The sequence below is a fragment of the Zootoca vivipara genome, chromosome 10 (assembly GCF_963506605.1).
Source record: "Zootoca vivipara chromosome 10, rZooViv1.1, whole genome shotgun sequence".
In the NCBI taxonomy this organism is placed as follows: Eukaryota; Metazoa; Chordata; class Lepidosauria; order Squamata; family Lacertidae; genus Zootoca; species Zootoca vivipara.
In genome coordinates, this window is record NC_083285.1 from 41890319 (window position 1) to 41913654 (window position 23336).

Here is a 23336-nt window from a genome sequence, read left to right on the forward strand (position 1 = left end):
CTAAATTAAGCTTCTGTTAAGAGCTCAGCCCAGTTCTGGTCACATTCCTAGTCTCAAAATGTGCTCAAGGGGACCTTATTCTTTAATTCTTCCTATCTGTCATTTGCACCTGGCTATGGTTCTTAGGTCTTTTGAGTTCTAGCTAACAGAAAGAAAAAGGCTCAGCAGAACCAACAAGTCGTAAGTCTACCCACCCTGCTATAGAAACGTGTTTTTTTTGGGGGGGGGAATGATTGCTTTCTCTTTCTGAACCACAGCAACGCGTGGCCGGGAACAGCTAGTAGTTTTATAAAAGTGAAAAGGATTATACACATGGTTTTATTTACAGAAATAAACACATGGTTTTATTTACAGAAAGGATTGCAATACATTTTTCTCCTCTCATTATTGTCAAAGAATTGATTTACTCTGTTCATAGTACAAAGGGGGAGGGGGCAAGTGTATACTCCTACTCCTCACAGAGGAAAATTGGGATGATCCAAAGTGCATTGGGCTCACATGTAATTGGATTTCATATGTCCTGTGCCTTCTTAGACTCTGTGGCCAAAATGGCAGGAAGAAACAATGTAGCACAGAGGAAGACAGGGATAATTTGGGAGAGCAGAAGTGCAACTCACAGTTTTCTCGCCTCTTCCCAATACCATGGATGTGGTTCTGTATTTTATTGGCACTTATCTAGATTCTGGCTCAATTGGTGCAAGTTTAAAAAGACTGGAAGTACCTCCCTAAAGAGATCTGAAATGCAGAAGTTCATCCTTGGCTCCTGCCATGCCAGTCAGAAAGGCATAGTGGGCTTGCCTTTTTACATAATTAAATGAAATTTGTTTTGAGAGATTTCCTTTTTTCTTTTGAGGTGATCCATCAACTATTTAAAAACTACAGCTTTATAAACTGTGGTCCATGGCCCCGCAAATGAGGCCAGCAATTTCCTAATTTCTTCAAGGATTGTGGCAAAAGAACATCAAGTCACTTTGTCACATGAAGCTTTAGTCTACATCTTCATCCTTCAAGCAACTGATCAATACTGGGCTTGCTGGAGCTTCTGGTTCCATGACTTCATCCTTTATGCAGCTGAGCAGCACAGAGCTTGCTGGAGCTCCTGGTTCAATATCCTTATCCTTTAAGCAGCCACCTGGCATAGGACTCAATGGGGATTCCGTGTCCATATCTTCAACCTTTAAACAGCTGATTGGTACTGGTAGCGGTGGGGCTTCAAGTTCCATTGCTGAATCGTCAAGAATTTCTTCTTTCACCTCCACAGCAACAACTGCAAGAAACAGAGAGAGGGGCTACATTCACATTGCAGGACACAATCCTCAGAGCATGCACATACACAAGTAAGAAATAAACAATAGCAAAAGCTTGTGGTAAATTACATCTATATATACCAAGGCTGGGAGACCTGTGACTGGAGTTTCCTACAACAGCAAACAGATTCTGCACTGGAAATGGTGAGCAGGAAAATAGCTAATTTACACAACCACCACCTTCCCATCTCCAATCCCACTGGAGGGGGGGCAGCAAAAAAGCAGGCGCAAGTGACACCCCTTTTAACATACTTTCATCAGAAGCTGGTTTCAGTGAGGTCTTGCTTGCAGTTTGTGTGCCCTCCTTTGCTTTAGGGGCAGTCCTTTTCTTGGCAGCCTGTGCTTTCTTCTTTACTTCAGGGGCAGCCGTCTTCTTTGCTGCTTTCTTGATGGAACGGGCTTTAGCAGTCATCTTCTTCCCTTTGTATACAGAAGAAAGGCAGTTATAAGAAAACCCACCTTTGTGGCTGTTTTGCTTCTTATATTAACATCTTCTTGTTAAGTTTTTGTTTTGTTTTGTTTTGTTTGTTTGTTTTTGGTATGGCAGCAGCATTCAGTCAAGTGAGCTCTCAGTGCAGCTGAAATTACTCAAGACTACTGACTACTTCAAAGAGAGCTAGAATTAAGACTCATAGGAATCTCGCAAGATAGGTTAGGCCACTCACTGAACTTAACAGGATGCTGAACAATCAAACAGTTCTCTAAACACACCGTTACAACACTGACACAAGTGCTACTGATAGTCATTTTGGTTTAGCTTAAATTACAAGATGAGCTTTATGGCTGAGTGAGGATTTGAACCCCGGTCTCCTAGATCCTAGTTCAGCACTCTAACCATTACACCACACTGGCTCTCATATGTTTAGTCTACAGTATTTAGTTGGCCAGTTCAATAGAAACGTAAGGCGTTCGCCATCAGGCCAATGGTTCACCTAGCCCACTAAAGTCATCTGATATTCAGCCAGAGCTCATTTCCCACCATGTTAACAGAGACACTCTTAGTAAGAGATGTTCAGGGTTTCAAACACAATTGTTGTAGCCACAATTCTTGAAGAGCCATAGCTCATGTTCTGTACAAACAAGGTCCCTGATTCTGTCACCTGGCACCTCCATGTAGAAGGACCTTGGGTATTACAGAGAAGAGCCCTATTCACAGCAAGCCATCCTCACTGGCAGCATAAGAAAGGCATGCTCCTTTAAGGCTCAGGTTGGGTGACAGAGGGACAATGGGATGATGGGAATTGTAGTGCAACAAACTTGGAAGAATCACAGGTTCCTCATTCCTGACATAGAGCCAAGTCATATATGTGGTCCATCCAATCGAGAATCCCAATTCCAATAGTGACAGCTTACGGTGATTCGCAAGAATGCATGGGACAAGGCACAAGCTAATGATGAGGCAGTCCATTTCATGTCCTGTCAGACAGTCTTATCATCCACATTTCAAGCTACTCCGTTTTGCAATGCCATCCTCACAGAAGATAGTCCAGGCAAAGGTTCCACCCCCCACCTTCTGTACCTTAATGTTCCTTGCATGTGCACTGGTAGTTCTGGGCAGCATACTATCTGCAGGAAGCCTTAGGATCAAACCTTGCAATATTTGCTTTGTTATTAAGATGAATCATAGAGACAAGGTTGTTTCAATTGCCACTCACTTTTCCTTCCATATGGCTTCCGTTTCTTCTTCGGCATCTCCTTAGCTGGCACTGGTGACATAGGCTCTGCCACCGAGGAAACAGATCTACAATCAGAAACTACACAGGACACAGGAAACGTTAAGCAGCAGCTAAGTATAAAGACACAGCTGCATAAGGTTTCCAAGCAGGAGGGTTCATGATTAGTTCCCAGTTTAACAAGCTCGGAACACTTTGTATAAAAAGGTAGAGGAGACAGAGAAGGACAATTTTCTGTCTAGTCCCCCGCAAGCCCACAAGTTTGCTACATTTGTACATTTTATTCTGGGGCCTCACAATGATTTCATCTTTTAAAGAACGTTAGCGGCTCCGAGTAAGGTAATTCAAAGGTAGAGGAAAAGCCAAAAGGCTGCTCTAGTCCTCACTTAATGGGCTGCATGTATATGGAGCTGGTACTGAGAGCAGAATCAGTTTAACGACCATTTCTGCTTAAACCCCCCCCCCCCCAAATAGGGAGCTCCTGTTGTTTTGATTTCAGCTTCAATTCCTCATCAACTACTGAACCTGCCCAGTCTGGTTCCCAGCCTTTAACATGTCCAGGTTTCCTATGAAATAAAGACATAGGGTGGGTCACATGGAAGGTACCTCTTTCTCATAAGGGAAGTAAAAAGAATAGCAATAGGTTAGATTGCCACTAACAGACCTTGAATGAAACTGGTGATGCTGGATGAAAAGAAGATACATTCTCTTACCTGGTGCTACTGGGGGCTGTAGCTGGTAGCCTATCAGCTCACACCAGCCCACAGGATAGATATCTGGGGACTCACAGTCCACCCACTGGTCATATTCGCTGTCCCAACCATCAAAGTGTATCCTGAGAAGCCGATGTACCACTCGCTTCACTGTGGCCACACAGATAAGCCTGGGCTCCATCAAGTCTACTGCTTCTAGCTTGGCACCCATCTTGAAGCCATGGTTTGGGCAATCCTGGGAAAAGGAGCAGCACGATATACCCAACCTCAGATAATAATATACATCCATGAGGGCTGCATGCTTTATTGCTTGCTTGCTTGCTTGAAGGCACTCAACGTTATTGTTTTCAGAAATCCAAATTCTGCAGAATGCTTTCTGATTTTACATTTTTAAGCGTATGCACACACACACACACAAACACACACACACAGCTGTAAAACATTTTTTATTATATAAATATTTTAATTAATAAATAGCCAATTCTACTGGGGAAGCTTAGCAGTTCAAGTTGAGGGACAGTGTGGGTGTCCAGAAATGATATTTGTAATGAGATAAGGAATGAATGTAGACCAGGGAGAAGGGGAGGGGGAGCCCTATGCATGTAAGTTAGCAGTACCAATGCCCATGTTATAAATGAGAGATTTGACTGTGCCACAGAGTGCAGTCTTCTTGATCTCTTTTCAGCAAAGCACACTGTCAAGAGTGAGGCTCTGTCCAGCCTGGATCATTGAAATTCTATGTACAAAATGAATCTTACTTCCTTATCTAGACTGAAATATCCCAGACACTTGGACCTTTCCACTTAGGGAAGCCATTCACATCCCTTGATAAATCTGATAGCCATTTTCGGTAGCTTCAGGGAAACACTTTACACAAAATTTCATCAGTATGCTTGCATCTGCACTGCACTGTATCTAATAGCATTTCTCATAAGGCCATTTGCTTCTCAACAACAGAGCCACTAGTTTGGGGGGATGCTGGTGGCCTTTGAGAACTTGCCCTCCCACATGGTACTCACCAGGTTGAACAGATGTGCTGGTGCAGCCTTTGACTTGGTCTTTTCTAGATAGCTTGTCCAATTGAAGGTCTTGGCATCATGCCCTGAAGTATGAAGTTGAGGGGGGGGGTTACTGGAATGAAACACCCCCCCCCATAAACACCACAACCAGAAGGAGCAGGAGAAGCATGCAAGTTATTGTCTGTCCCCTTGCACATATTTGCCCAAGAAGCAGCCAATGCCAGCCACAGTGGGGCAAAGCAAATGTTTGCTTTCCAGAGTGGAGATCAGACAGAACACAATGCTATTCAGAAAACCAAGTAGTTCTTGTTTCCAGAGGAGTGCAGAGGCAGGAAAGGATGAACAGAGTATGTTGGTTTCACACTAATAGTCTAATGTAAGCAAGTTTTTCTTAGCATTCTATTTTGCAGGGAAGGAGCTTAATCTGCCACGGAAGCCAGCAAAGAGAAAGAGAGCTTGGGGTCCTCACCTTTCGGAGGTGTCAGTTCAATGTTGTTCTGCTTACAGAAATTGACAGGGAAAATGGAGTGCAAGGAAGCATGGTAGCAGAACCAATCAGAACCATCCTCAGAGGCTGCGCCATCAATGCCAATCATAAGATACCCATCTAAAAGGACCTGAAAGACAGGCCAGGGGTGAGAAAGCGACCCTGAAGGTTGTTCTAAAGTATTTCATAACAGCAGTTTCTAAACTCAACAGAGAGGAGAGCTGGAGCACTCTATGGTTTTAAGTGCCTAAATATAACATACTTTCCTCTTACTTTTCTCACTCATTTATTTTAAAAATATTTATAACTTGCTTTTCTTTCAGAAACCAAGATCTGCACTCACACGTGCGTGATTTGAACATCACGTCAACACTGTACAAGCATTATTAGATTTTTAAAAAGCAGACTCATAGCACATAGCCGCTATTTTGTGACTGTTGCCTCCAACATTTTCTCAAAATTTGAAATCTGCCCACTGGCCCAAAAAAGTTGGCTCTAAAGTATATAAACCAGAGCCTTAATTTTTTATTTCATAAAAATTTATACACTACTTCTTTGTTAAAAAACAACAACCCCAAAGTGTTTCCTTTCTTCCTTCAAAGTCTGACTCCCAATTCCTTGAAAGCCCAAGGTGCAAAGCGCTGTGCTTGGCTGAAGCAGCCGCTCCCTCTTTTCAAACCGGAATACCTTACGGACCGTAGCCACACAAATGTTGCCCATATTCAAAGGGTCAATGGCTTCCAGTTTCATGCCTTCCTCAAACCAGCTACCTTCTGGGTAGACAGCACGCACCTGGAACAGATTACGGATGAGAAAGAAGTTGGTGATAAAGAAGTAAAACACATGCAGGGACATGTGTGGGTAACTAGAAAGACTGACCCTGGTGACTGGGGCGTAGGAGTTCAAATTGCTTTCCAGCTTTGCTGGCTGGCCTTGGGGAAGCAGCACTCTTGTTCTCAGTTAATTACCTGATACGCGAGAACAGCAGTGACCTACGTCACAGCACGGTTGCAAGGCTAAGTAGGATAAACATGATAAAGGGAAAGACAAAATCTCCCATTGCTTAAGCTTCCTCCAAGGTCTAGTCCTTCAATAGGGGAATGACTCTTTCCAACCACAGAAAGTCTTCCTCATATTTTTGCTGCAAGCCATCCCTGCTTTGCTTTCAACTCACCCAGGTCCTGTATCCTATCCCTAATAGCTCAACACTGTAATTTGTTTATTCGTGTACTGTATTGTCTTTTAAATAGCACCCCAAAGCACAACAGAAAAGAGACAGCAATCCATTAAGCAAAGTAAAACAGTGTTAAATCTTTGAAAAATAAAATGCAGCAGCGATTGAGGGCAAATTAACAATACCTCCTCTACTACTACTAATTTATTTCTATTGCTGCCCATCTGACTGGGTTGCCCCAGCCACTCTGGGCAACTTCCAACAAATTTTAAAACCACAGTAAAACACCAAACATTAAAAACTTCCCTATGCAGGGCTGCCTTCAGAGATCTTCTAAAAGTCAGATAGTTGTTTATTTCCTTGACTTCTGACAGGAGGGCATTCCACAGGGTGGGTGCCACTACTGAGAAGGCCCTTTGCCTGGTTCCCTGTAACTTCACTTCTCGCAGTGAGAGAATCAACAGAAGGCCCTCAGAGCTGGACATCAATGTCTGGGATGAACAATGGGTGTGGAGATGCTCCTGGAGGTACACAGAACTAAACTATAAAGAACTAAACATCAGCAAAAGTTTGGGAAGAGGCACTTCAGAAGGTGCTGAAGCACCAACAGTACTGGTGCCTGTCTCAGTTCTAGGGCAAAGTGATTCCATGGAGAGCCACCACAGAGAAGGCCCCCCCCCGACTGGTTCATACAACACTGAGCTCCTTGGGCGCTACAACAGCTAGTCCCTTGCAGGGCAAGAGAGAGATTTCAAGAGCTCAATAAACTACAATCCCACAAATGGTGCAAATCCCATCTCACTTGGAGACCAAAGAAAAGAAAGAGACCGTAAACCTTTCCCACCTTCTTGAAGAGATATGGAACAGCATCGCAGTAGATCTTCCGGAAGGTAGGGTGTTGTGCCATGTCATTAGATTTTTCTTCCAGCAAAGACATAAAAGGATATTGAAAGTATGAAATAGTGAAACGAGAAATCTTGGATTTGCTAGCTAGCGGTCATCTTTTGGCAAGGAAAATTCTTCTTCTTCTTTTTCCATTTAAAAATAGTTTATTTGCCACAGCATGCATTTCAACCATTCTCATCGTCTTAAAAACTGTAAAATAACACACCATGCGCTCCAATCTCATTAAAAAGAAGGAATACATTATATCTGCAACAATCTGAAAGGTTAAAATATATACTTCAAGTAGAAGAGTAGTTTTTCTCCTATGTAAATCCTCACCCGTTCTCTTTATACTATGGCCAACCCTTCTAGACCAGCCAACAGGGTGGATTAAGGGGCTCCACATGTGGCACCAGAAATCATCAACGCTGTCCCCGTCTTCATAGAGAAGCCTCAGGCGGCCACCAATCACAGTGTCCACGACAGCCACACGTATCCAAGAAACACGGGTCTTGTCCACCACTTCCAGTCTCATGCCTTGGCGGAAGGGATACTTCATGTTCTCAGTCATCTGAGTAAACAAGGAGAGAGATGATCTGCTGCCTTCCATGGCCCTCCACCACAGAGATTGCGCAACTCTCTGCACTTTTACACTTCCTCCTCTAGAGTGCAGCCTTGCAGTTCTTCTTAAACATGGGATGCCGCATGAATCCAACCCCCACCCACCCAATTGCTGAAGCTTCCATGTCAACATAAAAGCATTCGGCCATCCATTCAGATTGGGTTTTTCCAAACACTTTCAGTAGCCCAGGTCATACACCCATAGTTAATGGTTTAGCATGAATGCAGACGACAGAAAGGGGACGACAGAGGACAAGATGGTTGGACAGTGTTCTCGAAGCTACGAACATGAGTTTGACCAAACTACGGGAGGCAGTGCAAGACAGGAGTGCCTGGCGTGCTATGGTCCATGGGGTCACGAAGAGTCGGACACGACTAAACGACTAAACAACAACATGAATGCAGACATGGCTCCCACTTTGCTCCTTTTCTAGCACGAGTGGGAGTCATGAACCATGGTCCTTGGCTCAGCGATACATCTGAATAAATTTTGGCTTCTGGACTCATTTGATTTGAGTCCAGATCTGAATCCCCAGTTCAGATGCAGTATTAAGCCGGGGCCAGGGTTTGTTGACCCTGCTCAAGAAGCAGTAAAGCAGGAGCCATCTGTGCATTCATGCTAAACCGTTAACTATTATATACCATGAAATGTGAATGTCCCCATTGCCCCCTTTTGTGTAGCCCAGAGCATTTATATAAATAAAACCACAATCTAACCTGATTTATTAATTTGTATCCTGCCCTTTCTTCAAAAAGCTCAGGGCAGCATACATGGTTCTACCTCCCTTTATCCTCACAACAACCCAGTGAGGCAGGCAAGGCTGAGAGAGAGAGACTTGCCCAAGGTACCCTAATACCACACTGACTGTTCTGGGGGGGGGAGAGTCTCAGTCAAAATTCCAGAACCTTCATTGGATTCATATTCTGTGTTAAGGGCTCATGCCCCACATCTCTGGCAGAAGCAGATTTAGCCAACATAGTGCTGTAAACCAGGAGGTGGAGCTACGAACCAGGAAGTCCTGGTGTAAATCGCAACTCTGGCATGAACTTTGCAAACCAGACTCTCGTGTCCCCTGCGCAAATCTGCCATATGTGGATATAACTGACCTACTTTACAATGATGCTGGCCTTCTTGAAAATTAATAAAATTATTTAATGATAAAAGATACAATGTGACTGGGGGGATACCCAACTAACTCATACCCAGAGTGGACCTACTGAAACAAATGGACCTAAGCCCATTGTTTTCAGTGGGTCTCCTCTGAGCATGGCTAACATTTGGTATTATCTGTTGTAAGGATTACTGAGATAATATATGAGAAGCACTCTGAACTTTAAAAAAGCTCTGGAGGGAAAATATATATATACAAAGCATTATTATTATTAATCAATGACCTTCTGCCTGATCCTACCCGTATTTATTAAAAGCAGATCCAACAGATTGCAGTGGAAGCACACGTGCAAAGAATTGCAGCCTTGATATGACCCAGAAGCAGTAACTCACTGGGTCTCCCCCAAGAGAAAGTCTCCTTGCCCCTAACAGCCCAATATACCATCTCTAGCCAAGGCAGCCTCGTAAAAGGGGGGAGGGAGAGGAAGGCATAATGAAGTATAACACTAATTACCCTCTCACAAAGTACATTCTGAAGAGACTAATCAAGACTGCTTAGTGATTCCAACTCTGCATCACTGGTTCGTGCCTGTTTAAATGTGGAAGCTAAAATTGCAAGAGCTCTTCCTCAATCCGCCATCTCACTATTCAGAGGCACAGATTATGAAGAAAAATCCCTTCAGGCCAAAGATGCTTTCTAAAATGTGCCAGCAGGGGGCGCCTCCCCCCAAAAGCAAATATAGCTAAATCGAGTTTTTAGGTGAGCTAGTGAAGGCAACAGACCAAACAGCAGGGCTTTAATTGCTCTTTATTTAAAAGTCTTTTAAACTGAAGGACATCGTGTCATGAATGGGGGAGATTACAGCTAACACATTCTGTTCATGTCTATCAAACAATGCTCTGGGCAGAACCCAAACACTCTGAAGAAAATTCTACCAACTTTATGCTATGCTGCTTATCCCAGGAAAAGCTCAGTCCTGAAACACATTGTGTATTCCAATGCACTGCATTCACATCCACACTATGCATTTAAAGCACTGTCATATCACTTTAACAGTAACTTCTCCCAGGGGTTCTTGGGAACTGTAGTTTGTTAAGGGTTCTGGGTTTTGTAGCTTTGTGAGGGGCAGTATCGTAACAACTCTCAGCACCCTCCCAGTTCCCAAAATTCTTTGGGGGAAGCCGTGAGTGTTGAAATGCTATAAGAGTGCTATAAGTGTACGGTGTGGAACTTGTAGAAGTGTCTTTCCCTTATCACCAAGTATCACCAGGCCTTCCGGACAGAGATAGGCTCCAGCATGGCTTGCAGCCCATATTAAATCTAAACGGGCTGCTGCAGCCTCCGACTTTGTGTTCTATGTACATTTGGACTACAATTCACATTCGCCTCAGCCAGCATGAGCAATGGTCAAGGACGATGGGTGGTGTATTTCTACACATGGTGAGGGCACCAGGTTGGGCTACTGGAAGAATGGATAAGTAGAAAGGCCTTGATTCTTTCCTCTGTGTGCAGGGGGATTGGGGGGGGGGAGATATTTTCCCTCACCTTTATATGAAAATCCACAGGGATAGTCCTGGCTCCCACAAGCTTTTTCATGAGATATCCCTTCCAGTCGGTGTACTTTGAATGGATGGCTGTACAAAGAGGTATAAGATTGCCCAGGTAAATAATAGTTTTGATCTGAGAATTTAGTTTTTCTCCATTATGACTGTCTTAGTTGTATCTGTTTCGGTGTCCAATACAGTACTGTTGTTTTATTATAAAAGTGTGATTTTTTAAAAACTGCTATAAATTGCCCTCAGTATTACATATATGGTTGAAGGCTGGGATAATGATCTTCATATAATTAAAAAATAAACTTAGCACGCCTTTCATTCCTGCAGAAGAATAAAACACAGGGATTTCCTCATTTTTCTTCTTCTCTGGTTAAACTTAAAGCCTCCTTTCAGTTTACACTCACCCCAAAAATTACCTGCAGCAACTTGCTTTGCTCCTTCAAACACTGTAGTCTTTCAACAAAAGCATAAGCAACATCTAAGTCTCAACATACTACCACCCTGAACAGGCTCTAGATTTTTGATGGAAACTTTAGAGGCGACTACAGATCACCTTGAAGTGCATTGACAAGGGAAAGTTCTGCACTACAAGTAGTTAAATTATCCGACCTGCAATAACTATTTATTATTATTTATTTCATTTATCAGTTGCTTTTACAGTAAAATGTCTCAAAAGTTTGTAGGATCCAGGCTGGTTCATATGGGGAGAGGTGGTGCTTGAGGCACTGTGGTCCTGAGCAATAAAGGGCTTTAAAGGTCATAGAATCATATAATTGTAAAGTTGGAAGGGATCCTCATGGTCATCTAGTCCAACCCCCTGCAATGCAGGAATTTCAACAAAAGCACCCACGACAAATGGCCATCCAACTTTTCGAAAATGAGGGGTGCTAAAAAGTTGTAACATGACTTGGGAATTCAAAAGACATTTTGGTTAAATTAATATAATTTAGTTTTGCATGGTACATAGAATGTGTGTAAAATTGCACAGAGATAATTAAAAATGATTGCCAAGTACTTATGGTTATATTATACATTAATATTTTTATTGTCATCAACATTATTATTAGGCATTACTTGACACTTTCAGAAGTAAAATTAAATTTCTTTGGTTTTCTTAAAAGCAGTTTATGCGTTTTTTTCATCAACTGTAGACTTGCTAAGCTAAATGTTGTCCAATCACAAAAATATTAGCAGATTTTAATTCCTCACACTCAAAAACACATTTTTAACACTGCTTTCTGAAGAATTTTGCAAAAAAAAAAATGTTTTACCCCCTAAAATGACACATCCTAGTGGGACAGTCATCTAGAACAAGGGGTTGGACTATTTGGCCTAGAAAGCCCCCCTCCTCAATACCAATACACACATTTCTCCTTCATCTTTGCTTTCTCAGTCCCCTAAACAAAAATGGTCATATTGTAAGAACTCTCAAATTTACAAGCATACATGCAATTTGATAACTTTTTGCTAATGCCCCAATGTATTCCAGTGTGCAGCATTTAGGATTAATAGTCACTAGATCCAATGGGAATCATCCAACTTGAGAAAGGGCAATGATGCAAATTGTGAGTTAAATAAACCCCCAAAGCTGGGCAAGACTCAAAGACACTTACACTGGGGAGGCACCAGGATTTTGCTGTTAACAGCACACCAGCCAATAGGGTGAACGTCCACAGTACCCAAGTTGACCCAAAAGTCACTGCTAGAGTCATTCTCAAAGCCTTCATAACGTAACAGTGCCTTGTATCCTGCAAGGATTGATTTTTGGAGACAGAAAAGGAAAACAAGAGAACATTTTATTGCATCTTGAACACTGTCACCCTCCTTTTCTGATCACTATAGCAACAGTTCCTTCAAGACAAACTCTGTTCTCAGTGTATGGACCATTAGATGCCTCCAACCACAGGGATTCTACCACTTGTTTTATAGGAAGTTGCTCCACAGCCTGAATAACTCTGCCAGCTGGAAAGATAGCCTAGTGTCCTAATTCAGCTCCCCAAATCTTTTACAGTTATGCCCTGCTCTCAAGGCCCATCTGGAACCCTGGGTTGGGACACAGTACAGCATGGCAGGTCTGGAAGCCTATTCCACCAGTGCTCTAGCACAATGTTTCCCAAACTGTGGGTTATGACCTGCAAGTGGGTCACAAGCTTTATTGTTTTTACTGGGATGTCCTAAGCAGTGGTAATAAAATAGGCAAACTTGCAGTTAAAATGCATGAAACTGGTGGCTGCCAAAGATCTGAGGTCCAAAATTCATTTGACAATAAATCAATGGGTCACCTACCATGCCAGGTAAATTTGGGCTTGAGAGTCACCATACCAAAAAGGTTGGGAAACCACTGCTCTAGCACTTGCACTACCCACTTGCACTACCAAATGAACTTCCCTAGCAAATTGAGATCTACTAATAAGGCCTTGTTACAGATTCCAACTACTGTGGAGGTGAGCTTATTCTCTACAATAAGCAGGACCTTCTCTGTTGCAGCCCCAATTCTTTGGAATGCCCTCCCACAAGAGGTGCATGCAGCCTCCTCTCTGCTGTCCTTTTAAAAGACAAGCTAAAATATCCCATTCTGAAAAGGAAAAGAGAGCCTTCCATTACTGTGCTGCTAATTCACTGTTCTGTTACTTCTCTAGGGCTGCTTTTATCAAAAATGCTTTTAATGCAAGTTTTCAAATTAAATTATATTTTGAGCAATAGATCTGAAACCTGCTTGAATAGCTGTGTATCAGTGTTAAAAAGTAAGTACCGTAAATAACGTTTTATAATAGTGTTGCTTTTATTCCCTTTTAAATATGTTGCCTGCCTCAAGTCTCCAGATGGAAGCAGATGTACATTCAAATAACAATAAGGAAAGTAAATTACTCTTTTCTGTTATCCCCCTCAAGAGACCCACCTGCAATCTTAACAACAGAGGCAATCCAATACACACGACTGGGGAGCACAGCATCACTGTTTAACACTTCTACCTTCATCCCTTTTATCACATCTTCCCACTGATCATAAAGAGGCACCTGATGATGGAGTGGAGAACAGATTGAAGCAGAAAAACAGGGAGGCATAGAAAGAATAGCAAATTGTCAGAATAATTTACATTTGCTTGTGTGTGTATGGATGTGAAATTGCACACATGTGTGATGAGCAGGTGAGGAAATTGCTTTTAACAGAGAACTTTGTGCCCTTAACTCTGTTAGCTTCCGTTTCTCTAGCACTTTTCTATGCAAAAATGTGATTGTGGGAGAAAAGGGGGCATTACCTCCAACACTAGACGGAGAGTCTGAAGTTGGTCATTCTCCTGTTCACCTTCACATCCATGAATAGAACATTGTTAATCATACAGTGTATGTTTCTCATTATTGTAGAACAGCTTATACTTATTTTATGGCCATAGCAGTTTGCACTAGTTTTAATGTTAGCTAACAATTTGTTTAAATGTTCCCCTTTCTGGCAACACTGAATTTAATTGTTCACATATTTTTAAGCTGATTGCCAAATCTAATTGGGATCCATTTGCAGGATACTATTACTGTAAGCTTTTTATCATTTGGAAATCATAGCACACAGTTTACAATATGGGTATTCAAAGTCATCTTGATTTCATGTTCTTGTTTTAAAAAAATAATTAAGCTACTCTGAGCACTTTCCTGGGGACCCTTCTTATCTTATCGGGAGCCTAGGTTCTGTTGCAACACAACACATATGGGCTTGATGGAAAGTAGGGAGTGCTCACATGTTTGAAACTGCCAACAGGCGCAGCCTTGCATCCATGGTCCTGCAGATACGCTCCCCAGTCAAAGCCAACGATGAGAGCTGGGAGGGAACACAAGAGACCATCTCAACACAGAAGGTTCAAGGTTGGCAAACAGATTCGCCACAATAGGATAAGGACAGGTATGGACACATCTTCTATTGGGAGCATCATCCTCTTGGTGTAAGACACTGAGAGTTTCCGAAGAGCTCAGACATCTCTATCCAGCAGAAAGGAGAAAATAGCTAGATCTATTACAGAGAGTGCAGAACAGTCCAGACGTTTTTAGACTTATCCAAAAGCAGAGACTACTTTACAAGGCCAAAAACAGGAAGGGGACGCAAGTATCTCTCTCTGTGCCATGCAGGCACTCCTTCACCTTGCATCCACATCTATAGTGGTTATACATTCGTTCTTTTCTTTCAGCTGGCATATTCTATTCAACCAGAAATACTTTTGTGCAAGGTTCTGATGAACTTCCTATTTACCATGAGGTTTGAAGCAAGTGACAGCCTCTTACTTCCTCTGCCCACTTGCCAGCACTTACCATCCTGGCCAGTTGGCGTTCCATCTGCCAGTTGCCCTGTCCCCTGCGTATGGAGAAAAGCCCCGATTTTTGCAGACCAGGCTGCCTTGTGCAAGACTTTGGCTTTTTTCGTAGGTGGTTTGCCCTGTTAAAGTGTGACAAGACAAAACAAAATGATAAGAAGATGTTAATTCCCAATAGCCTTCCAGTGACACAAGGGGCAGGCAAATCTTGCTGTCTGTGATGGATTTGCAGGTTAAATGGATCAAACCAGAAGGGCAGCTTTAACGAGTACAATAAGTAGCTTTCCTAAATGAGAAGTAACTTTGTTATCTGTATCTGAAGATGTATGGCATGATATTTCAAAGACTATTGTTTCTCTCATCAAATGTATCTGACCCAATTCCTTCATTTTCTTTTGAGGAAACCCTCTTCTCCTCCAACTCACTCTCTTATCTTTGAACTATGCTGTGCCCTGTCAACTAGTGGGGCTGTCCTTTTTCTCCCTTCTGGTGCCTCCTCTCATACTGGAAATGCTTGCAAAAGATCACACTCTTTTTATTCTAAATTTGAAACAAACCACCACCCCGGTGTCATATTCACAATTTCTTAATTATACAATATTAGATTCCAAATAAGGCTTACTTATACAAGATTGTGTGTGTTTGAGAGATTAGACAATCTGAAATAACCACCACTTCGAGGTTCTTCTCATTACAATCACTGACAATGTTTGTTTTTTAAATCACACTCCACAAAAGCATGCATTGGAAAGGGTAGAGAAAAATCTACCTGCTTAGGCCTCTTCAGTAACCTGTTTACAAATATGAAACAGCAGTTAAAGAGCAACTGTTCTGTGTTAAGTGATCTTTAATATGCTGGTGCATGTGAGTGTGCAATTCTATGGGGAAAGCATGGCTTTTCCAACCCCAACTCTCCTCTCCCCTGCCAAAAGCTGCTTCCAAATAATTAGTTATCCAGTGCGGCTGTCTGCTAGGTGCCTCCTAGCACCTGAAGTCCCTGCTTCATGGGAAAATGGCTTTTTGAATATCCCTGGCAGGCATCCAGCACTGCTTACTGTTATTTTCATGCCTCGTTTAGCAAACAGCAGCCTCGTTAAGTGGGCCTTGCTCACCTGCAGCCTTGCCAGGATGCTGGCCTTCTTGGAATTTGAAGAGTAGCTTCTGGAGCAGGAGACGCTGCAGAAACGTTTGGTCTTGGAGAAGAAGGCATCTTTTGTGCCCACAATCCCACACATCTCACAGACAGCTGAGGGGGCACAAATACAATAGGCCTCAGCAGCAGGAAGCAAATCAGTTCCATCAGAAAAGCCCAAGGCTACCAACGGGGATGATTAAACTTAGGTTGACTGGGAGCCACCTTCTCCTGAAAGCTAGGAGGAACTATTTATGTCTCACCCACCCCCAAAACAAGGGGTGAATCAAGGGGGAATCCTAGAGCTAGTCGGCATGTAAGAAGGGCAGGTAGCAACAAAGGGGAAAGTAAAGGGTCACTTGTTGCTACTGATTCAAACTGCTCTTGTCCTGGCATTTCAACTAGCGGATCAGAAGGAGAGAGCAGAGCCCATAGTGTGCTTTAGGATCCCAAAGAGAGACACCTGAAGGAGTTAAGAGAGTGCCACTTATTGCACTTGCCACTAGGAGTATCAACCAAGTTGGATAAAAAGCACAAAGCTGACAGTACTGCATTGCATAGAATTGACTATAAAGCAGAGAGATAAACTACTTCCATAAGTTGGGGGCATGGCGCTCAAGAGGGAACCTGTACCTCCAATAGCAATTGCATAGGTTGACCCAAACATCACACAAGCACACCCTATGAGGCTGCCCAAAAGCACCTCTGTATGGCAGTGCTCCAACACAGGAAATGTGTTACAATGCAGACAGACTCCTGATTGCAGAATTTTGTCTTGAAGCCAGAATTTGATAACTTAAATTCCACCACAAAAGCTGCGACCTAATGGATTGGAAAGAGCCTCTACTCCACCCTCTCATTTTGGACACAAAGGATGGCTAGCTTTTTGGGTCCTCTGGGTATATGCACACATACATACATATGCACACATTCTCTCTCCCTCTCTCTCTCTGCCACCATCTTCTCTCTCTCCTGGGGCACCCCACTTTCTCTCCTGGCCATTTCGTTTTCATACACACACAGTCCCATAGCTCACCTCCCCATCCTTCCTACGCACTTGGTCACTCTACTTTCTGTTCAGCTTCTCATTTGTCAATCTGAGCCTTGAAAAGCACACAGAGTAGAAAGAGAAAGTGAAAAAGATTGTCATTCGTTCAACTTCCTCCTTTGCTTCTATGTACCGGTACTTTTCAAGGGGGAAACCAGAAAGCATCTAAGCCACCTCATGATGAAGGGACCAGAGAGCAGGGGGCACCATGTTGGTAACCCCAACCTTATCTAGCTCCATTGCGATATCACCATTCCACAATTTTCAAGAAAGGTTTGTAGCATGAGGAATTGCTGGATATGGTCTGGTACACTCAGCTGTGTACGGTACATATAACCCACCTTGTGGGAGTTTCATGATTTTCAGACACACTACCCCAAATGTACAAGTCTGGCCCTGCAAACGTCTCCTCTCAACACAAACCTTCTTACTAAAGAAGCTTAACACCAGGAATACGATAAGGAAAAATTATCAAGATAGTACTTTTTTTTTAAAAAATGTTTATTTCTCAAATGGATTTTGAGTACAAAATTTGAATTTTCTGGGCAGAAGCTTTGCTTGCGAAACAATATGGAATAATTGAATTGTTTAATTTCATGTTTTTTAATAAGAACATATTTTCAGGCTGTGTTGTTTTAAAGCTACCATTAAAAACAAGTGTAAAAGTTCAAATACAACTTAATGTTCAAATTGTAACATACAGTACAGTATTTCTACATACAAGTTTCCATAACTGCACTGAATTCATGGAAAATGTATGTCAAAATCTTTAACCAAACTTTTTAAAAATAGCTTGTTTGAAATTGTTTTCTTGGGAGCAAGGCCCCTGTAGATTTAAAAAGTGGGCAGAACTGCATGATACGGTAGTGAATTTTTGAATTATTCCATATTTACACACCACTGTTTTTTCATGCAATACCATATGGCTAGGCATACTGCGTATATGCAATACTCATGTCTGTATGAGATAATATATCACACACACACTCCCTATTAAAAAGCTGATACTGTATTATATTTCGTTTTGGCTCATCCTCCAAATGTAGTGTATTCCATCAACTATCTCTACCCCCCACTCTAGAAAGAATAAAGCTGCTTTGTATTCAATCATTTACAGCCTTCCTTTGCCACAAAACACCAGTACCTGGCTCAGACCCACTTTCATCTGGCAATCGGCTGGTAGGTATTTTGGCCTGTGGAGGCAATGTAGGCAGCTCCCCAGCTTCTCGATCTGCTGCTTCATTCTCACTAGAGTCTTCCAGGAAGGAGGTACTGCCACTCTCTCCACTGCTGCTGTAACGCCGGCAGCTATCATAACCCCCAAAGAGATCCAAGTCATCATCCTCTTGCTCCTCATTCTTCTGCTCCAAGGATGAGGCCTTGCAAGGGGCCGGAGACTCCAACTAGCAGCAAAACAGACCGGAGTATATTTGAAATACCCACAGACATGATGGTGGGAAAGAGGCATTCAGTTCACATATATCAGAGGCGGAATCATTTGAACAGGCTATTAGCCAAGGAAGTGTTCGGTACTTCCACTAATGATGAGGTCCCATACTCCCTCAATATGCTCCCCTTAAAATATTACATATTTATTTACAATACTGTGATGTTTCCTTTAAGCCCAAGCAGCTAACAACAACAACAAAACTAGAACAATTTAAACCAACACATATCAAATATCAAGTGAAAATATTTTTCAGACAGTAAGTGGAAGAGTAAACTGGAAGAGCTGCAGAAAAGGGCAAGCAGATTATCAGATGCTGGACTAGATAGGCCTTTGGTCTGATCCAGCAGAGATCTTCTTAGGTTCTTAACAAAAAGAAAGTTTTTTTTTTATTGTTAAAAAAGACTTTATTGAAACATTTAAAAGAAACATTACAGCAAAAGACAAACAACCATTCCTCTATTGCCATAAAATCACATTTCAAAATTTTAACATTTCACACACACGCAACACGAATCAAAATTACATTTATAATCTTACCACTCTATTATTTCATAAAAAAATTAACTTCCAAACTTGCCCACACCACTTAGCTGTAACTTACTCCTACTACTTGCGTTGTTAATCCATACAAATCAGCCCTAACATACGGTTCTCCCCCATCCAATTACCTTTCTCTATTATTCCCCGCGCTGCCTCAAAGTAAACAGATCTTTAGCTCCGTTCTAATATCCTTTTTCTTAAAATAATCCTCTACATATTCCCATTTCCTGCTAATTGATTGTTTTGACTTATTCCTAATTGCTGCCGTCATTCTATCCAAGCTCATAAAATCTATTAATTTTACCTGCCATTCTTGTATTGCTGGAGCCTCTACTTTTTTCCACATTTGTCCTATTAGCAGCCTTGCCGCCGCACATGCATAAAGAAAAATACTTTCCCTGTCTTCCGGAAGGTTTTCGGGAATCAAACTTAATAGAAAATATTCTGGATTTTTCTTAAACGTGAATTTTAACATCTTTTTCAGTTCCTCATACACTTCCCCCCAGAATTTAGATATCTTTTCACATCCCCACCAACAATGTAAATAGTCACCCACCTTATCTTTACACTTCCAACAGTGGAAGTGTTGGAAGACAAAAAGAAAGTTAATTGGACAAACAAATAATATCCGTTAAAATTCCAGGAGAATGGAAGCGTTTTCAACTGGTGCTAAAAAGGCAGAGTCAAGTCCAGCCAAGTTTATTAGGGAACGTGGCATATATATGACTAACAATATGAAAATGCATCTCTATTCATTTATCATGTGCCTTAAAATCTTTAATCCTGAAGTCATGATAACTCTCAAAATTTTAGGGTTGACTTTTTGAGGTCTTTAGTGAGCACCACATGAATTACAATAGGCACTAGTTCACAATCAGAAAACAGTGATGTGGCAGTAGTGGGCAATTGCACAAAAAGAAGAAAAAGTAAAACTGATGCACATCCTAAGGAGTATACAAAATCAAGCTAGAATAATTGGGGGGGGGAATGATATAACTGTATATCATTTCAGTCTTCTTTGATGTTTCATAACTTCAATCTTTGCTAGCATTTTCCAATTCCCCCCCCCCTTTCAGGGAACACTGTCTATGTTGATGCACCTCCTCCAGGGAACTCCTGAGCATCTGCTGTGGAATTTCTGCATATTGCAGAGGATTCTGGAGAATTCTCAATAGCTTGTCTCAAGTCCATTTGAAGTGATACCCTGGTCCATTGGGCCTAGCCGTCAACCTGACCCAAATCACCACATGAAACATGGATTCAAGCAATGTTAGGACGCTGTAGGCAGAAATGTATGAGGGGAACCCCAGCGAAGCAAACAAGTGAGTTAAGCAGACTTTGGGGGTAAGTGGCCATGACTATAGCCCAGCTCTGTAAAGACATGAGGTAAACAGTGAAGCAGAAAGAGATGTTAAGTTAAGCACCTTTGTGAGTTTAGCAACATACTGAGGAAGCCAGTGCAGTCAAACATCCTACCACCTTGGTTTTTCTTTCTAATTCAATAAGACTGCAATGTCAAGCAGGCAGCAGATACCCATAGTAGCCCACTACAATTTGGGGTCAAAAACATCTGGCCACATCCAGTAAAGATTACTTCAGGCAGATTAGTCAAATCTTAACCACTTTTTGCAAGTATAACCATCAGGACATTTCCCACCTAATGTTCAATGCATGTTTATGGGAGAATAAAAAAAACAATCTAAGCTACAGCTTATGAATATAAAGCCCCAGCAAATAGCTATTATAGACTAAGTAGTTATTCAACAGGAAGGACATGTATGTTTGCTTTTGCATATTTGTTGTGAGGGATCAAGCAACATGCTGTACTGATTTAAGTCCATTTACGCAGCAAGCCACCAAATCACTACTGAGTTCATGAAGTTCTTTGCCTACAATACGACTACTCACCCAGCCATAACGCACCCTACAGCTGGAACCACCACACCATAAATATCAAATTCCATTTCCTGTCTGAGCTCCACCTTCTTCCACAAAGCATTCCTATAATCCCAAGAATCACCAGTTTTACACTCCTAACCAATTAGCATCTTCCAATCAATGTTGCATTAGCAAATCCAACCCTTATTCCCATCTATTGTGTGATCAGATCCTACAATACATTTAAACTGTAAGTTGCCCCACTGTTGTCAGGGGAACTTGCTCTTACATTTGCACAGGATTGCAGACTGGCGAACTCACCAACCTTTGGGTCCAATCTGGAGAAACTGTCATGAGCAGCAGGTAACAAAGCATACACCAAAACTAATTCTACTGACTACAGTCTAATTTCAGTGGAAGGATGGGGCCATGTGGGGGCCAAGGAAGACCTATCCCGGCCATGGGCACAAAACTGGCGACTCCTGAACTATACTGATGGTGCTCAAACAAATACCAGTAGCTGGATGTTACTCTGATTCTATTGCTACTTAACTGTTCACTATGCAACCTGTCATTTAGTTTTAATAGCAGCCAGTTACTAATTTAATAAGCTGTTTGATAAGCAAGAAGCAGTGAGTTTCACAGAGAGCAAAGCCAGGAGGTAATTAGCCAATATGCTTTCAACAGGTCTAGCGCTGTCCCACATACATCTTTCAATACTTAAAAGAAACTTACATGTGTGCAGGATCATTCACATAATAACACACAGTAGTTGGGAGCATCACTCACATGGATTCAATGGGGGGGGGGCCAACACTTTCAGTCTATTTTTATTTTTTGTCAAGGGCCGCAATACAAAGTAAATATAGCATTGATACTAGAAACAAGGCATACTGGGGAGAGCACAGAAGGAGTAAAATGCATTTTGGGGAGGGGGTGAGCTTTGTCCCACATGTTGGTTTTCTAAAAAGAGAAATAACAGTATATTTAAGTAACATTAAGGCTCCCATCAAAAAATATTTTCCCTAAAGGAAAATCTATAGATTTTTATTATTTATAATTATAACCAATAAAATATATATATAAAACGCCTAGAAAAGAAGAATCTCTTTAAACTAAAATACACTTGTGTATGGACTTATAAAATACACTATATATAATCTGATTTGTAAAAATAAATAAATAGACACAGCATTACAAAAATCGCCTTTTGATTGAGGAAGTAACAAGTATTCAATTGCTTCCAATATCCATATCTATCCATCTACCTACCTAGCTAGACTAGGAAGGAGCAACTGTCTTTGAAAGTAAGAGAGAAAGACAAATGAGTTAACTTTCAAGGAAGCTTATTTGAAACCATTTAGGGCTAAAGAAAAGTGCATTTCCTTGCACACAGGGGTCCAGCAAGAAGGGCGGTGGGAGAGAGACACGGGTTGCGGGGCGAGCTGCTTAGCCGGAAGGGGGCACCGTCTATGAGGGAAATATACTGTTTTCCGTTTTGACATGGAACACCCCCTCACCGCCCCTCGCCCTAAGCAGGAGGCAGGCAGGTGTGACGTTATTGCGGCACCAGAGCAAGGAAGTTGGGAGCCCTCCCTCACTGCCGCCTCGTCGCTAACCGAGCAAAGCAACCACCACGACCGACTTACCGCCGGGCCCCCTTCCCGTTCCATGGCTCTCCTCTTGGCCATGCAGACGCCGAGCAGCACCGCCAGCGACAAGACGCGCCCGGCCAGGCGGCGCGCGCTCCCTTCCCCCCACGGAGCGCACGAGCCGCCAATAGCCGCGTCGCCTTCGGAGTCCTCCGCGCGCACCTCCAAGACGCATGGAATCGTTCGCGCTCCCGCCGCCGCCGCCCAATGGGCAGAGAGAGAGAGAAGACGCGGCGCCGGAAGAGCTGGAGGGGGCGGGGTGTTGGCGTGTGGACTGGACAGCCTTCGCTCTACCGCGCGCAGCGTTCTGGGAGTTGTAGTTTTTAGGAGGCGCAACTTTCACTCAGGCTGTAGACCCGTTGGGGAGAAAAACAACAACAACACACTCTTAGAACGCCTCTCCTCATGTTCTCAGTGGGGTGTTTACTTTGCAGAGAAGGCAGACCATGTGCCAAGTCCGTTCCTCGAAGGGAAAAAGGCACCGCCTCCTCCCAGGCCATTGTCTGTCGGCCCTGCAGGCAGCAGCCGTCCTGGAGGGAAGCCCCCCAACCCGCTAACATCATCTGGCAGAGGAGCGCTCGACGCTACCCGCTTTCCTGTGCCAGCAGCTGCCCGCCAGGCAATCCTTAGCAAAGGCCAGGCTGCAGTCGGGCTCTCCCTGCGTTATAAGGAGTGTGCCTGAAAAGCGAAGCGCCGCCTGCACTTTGCATTCCCGACCGCTCGCGTTCTGTCACGTAGCGAGCGAGGGAGCGAACAGGGCCCGGGTCTCCCTCTATATTGCTTCCCACA

The 23336-nt window shown here is 42.7% G+C and overlaps 1 protein-coding gene across 3 annotated transcripts; it reads right to left on the minus strand.

Moving 5' to 3' along the window:
- Nucleotides 1-332: 332 nt before the first annotated feature.
- Nucleotides 333-22729, minus strand: L3MBTL2 (L3MBTL histone methyl-lysine binding protein 2). 3 transcript variants are annotated; one of them, XM_035127957.2, is made up of 17 exons: nt 22545-22729; nt 18172-18430; nt 15960-16093; nt 14846-14969; nt 14281-14360; nt 13447-13564; nt 12161-12295; nt 10537-10625; nt 7598-7829; nt 7218-7294; nt 5887-5991; nt 5182-5329; nt 4713-4795; nt 3694-3928; nt 2963-3028; nt 1560-1727; nt 333-1267 (listed from the first exon to the last, which is right to left on the minus strand). In XM_035127957.2, exons 1-17 carry the CDS (start codon nt 22584-22586, stop codon nt 987-989), a joined length of 2376 nt encoding a protein of 791 aa, XP_034983848.2. In that variant the 5' UTR covers nt 22587-22729; the 3' UTR covers nt 333-986. The 3 variants fall into 3 exon arrangements, with proteins under 3 accessions (XP_034983848.2, XP_034983847.2, XP_060135780.1); XM_035127956.2 differs by having other exon boundaries at nt 2963-3061; XM_060279797.1 differs by lacking the exon at nt 22545-22729 and adding an exon at nt 17016-17082 and having other exon boundaries at nt 334-1267; nt 2963-3061; nt 18172-18297.
- Nucleotides 22730-23336: the final 607 nt, after the last annotated feature.

Excerpts from the sequence above, each read along its gene's own strand:
- L3MBTL2 (XM_035127956.2), bottom strand. The coding sequence starts at position 22,586 with ATGGCCAAGAGGAGAGCCATGGAACGGGAAGGGGGCCCGGCG. Across the intron at positions 18,431-22,544 it reads AACGGGAAGGGGGCCCGGCG|TTGGAGTCTCCGGCCCCTTG; the intron begins GTAAGTCGGTCG and ends TTTTGCTGCTAG. Across the intron at positions 5,330-5,886 it reads GTGTGGCTACGGTCCGTAAG|GTCCTTTTAGATGGGTATCT; the intron begins GTATTCCGGTTT and ends CCTGTCTTTCAG.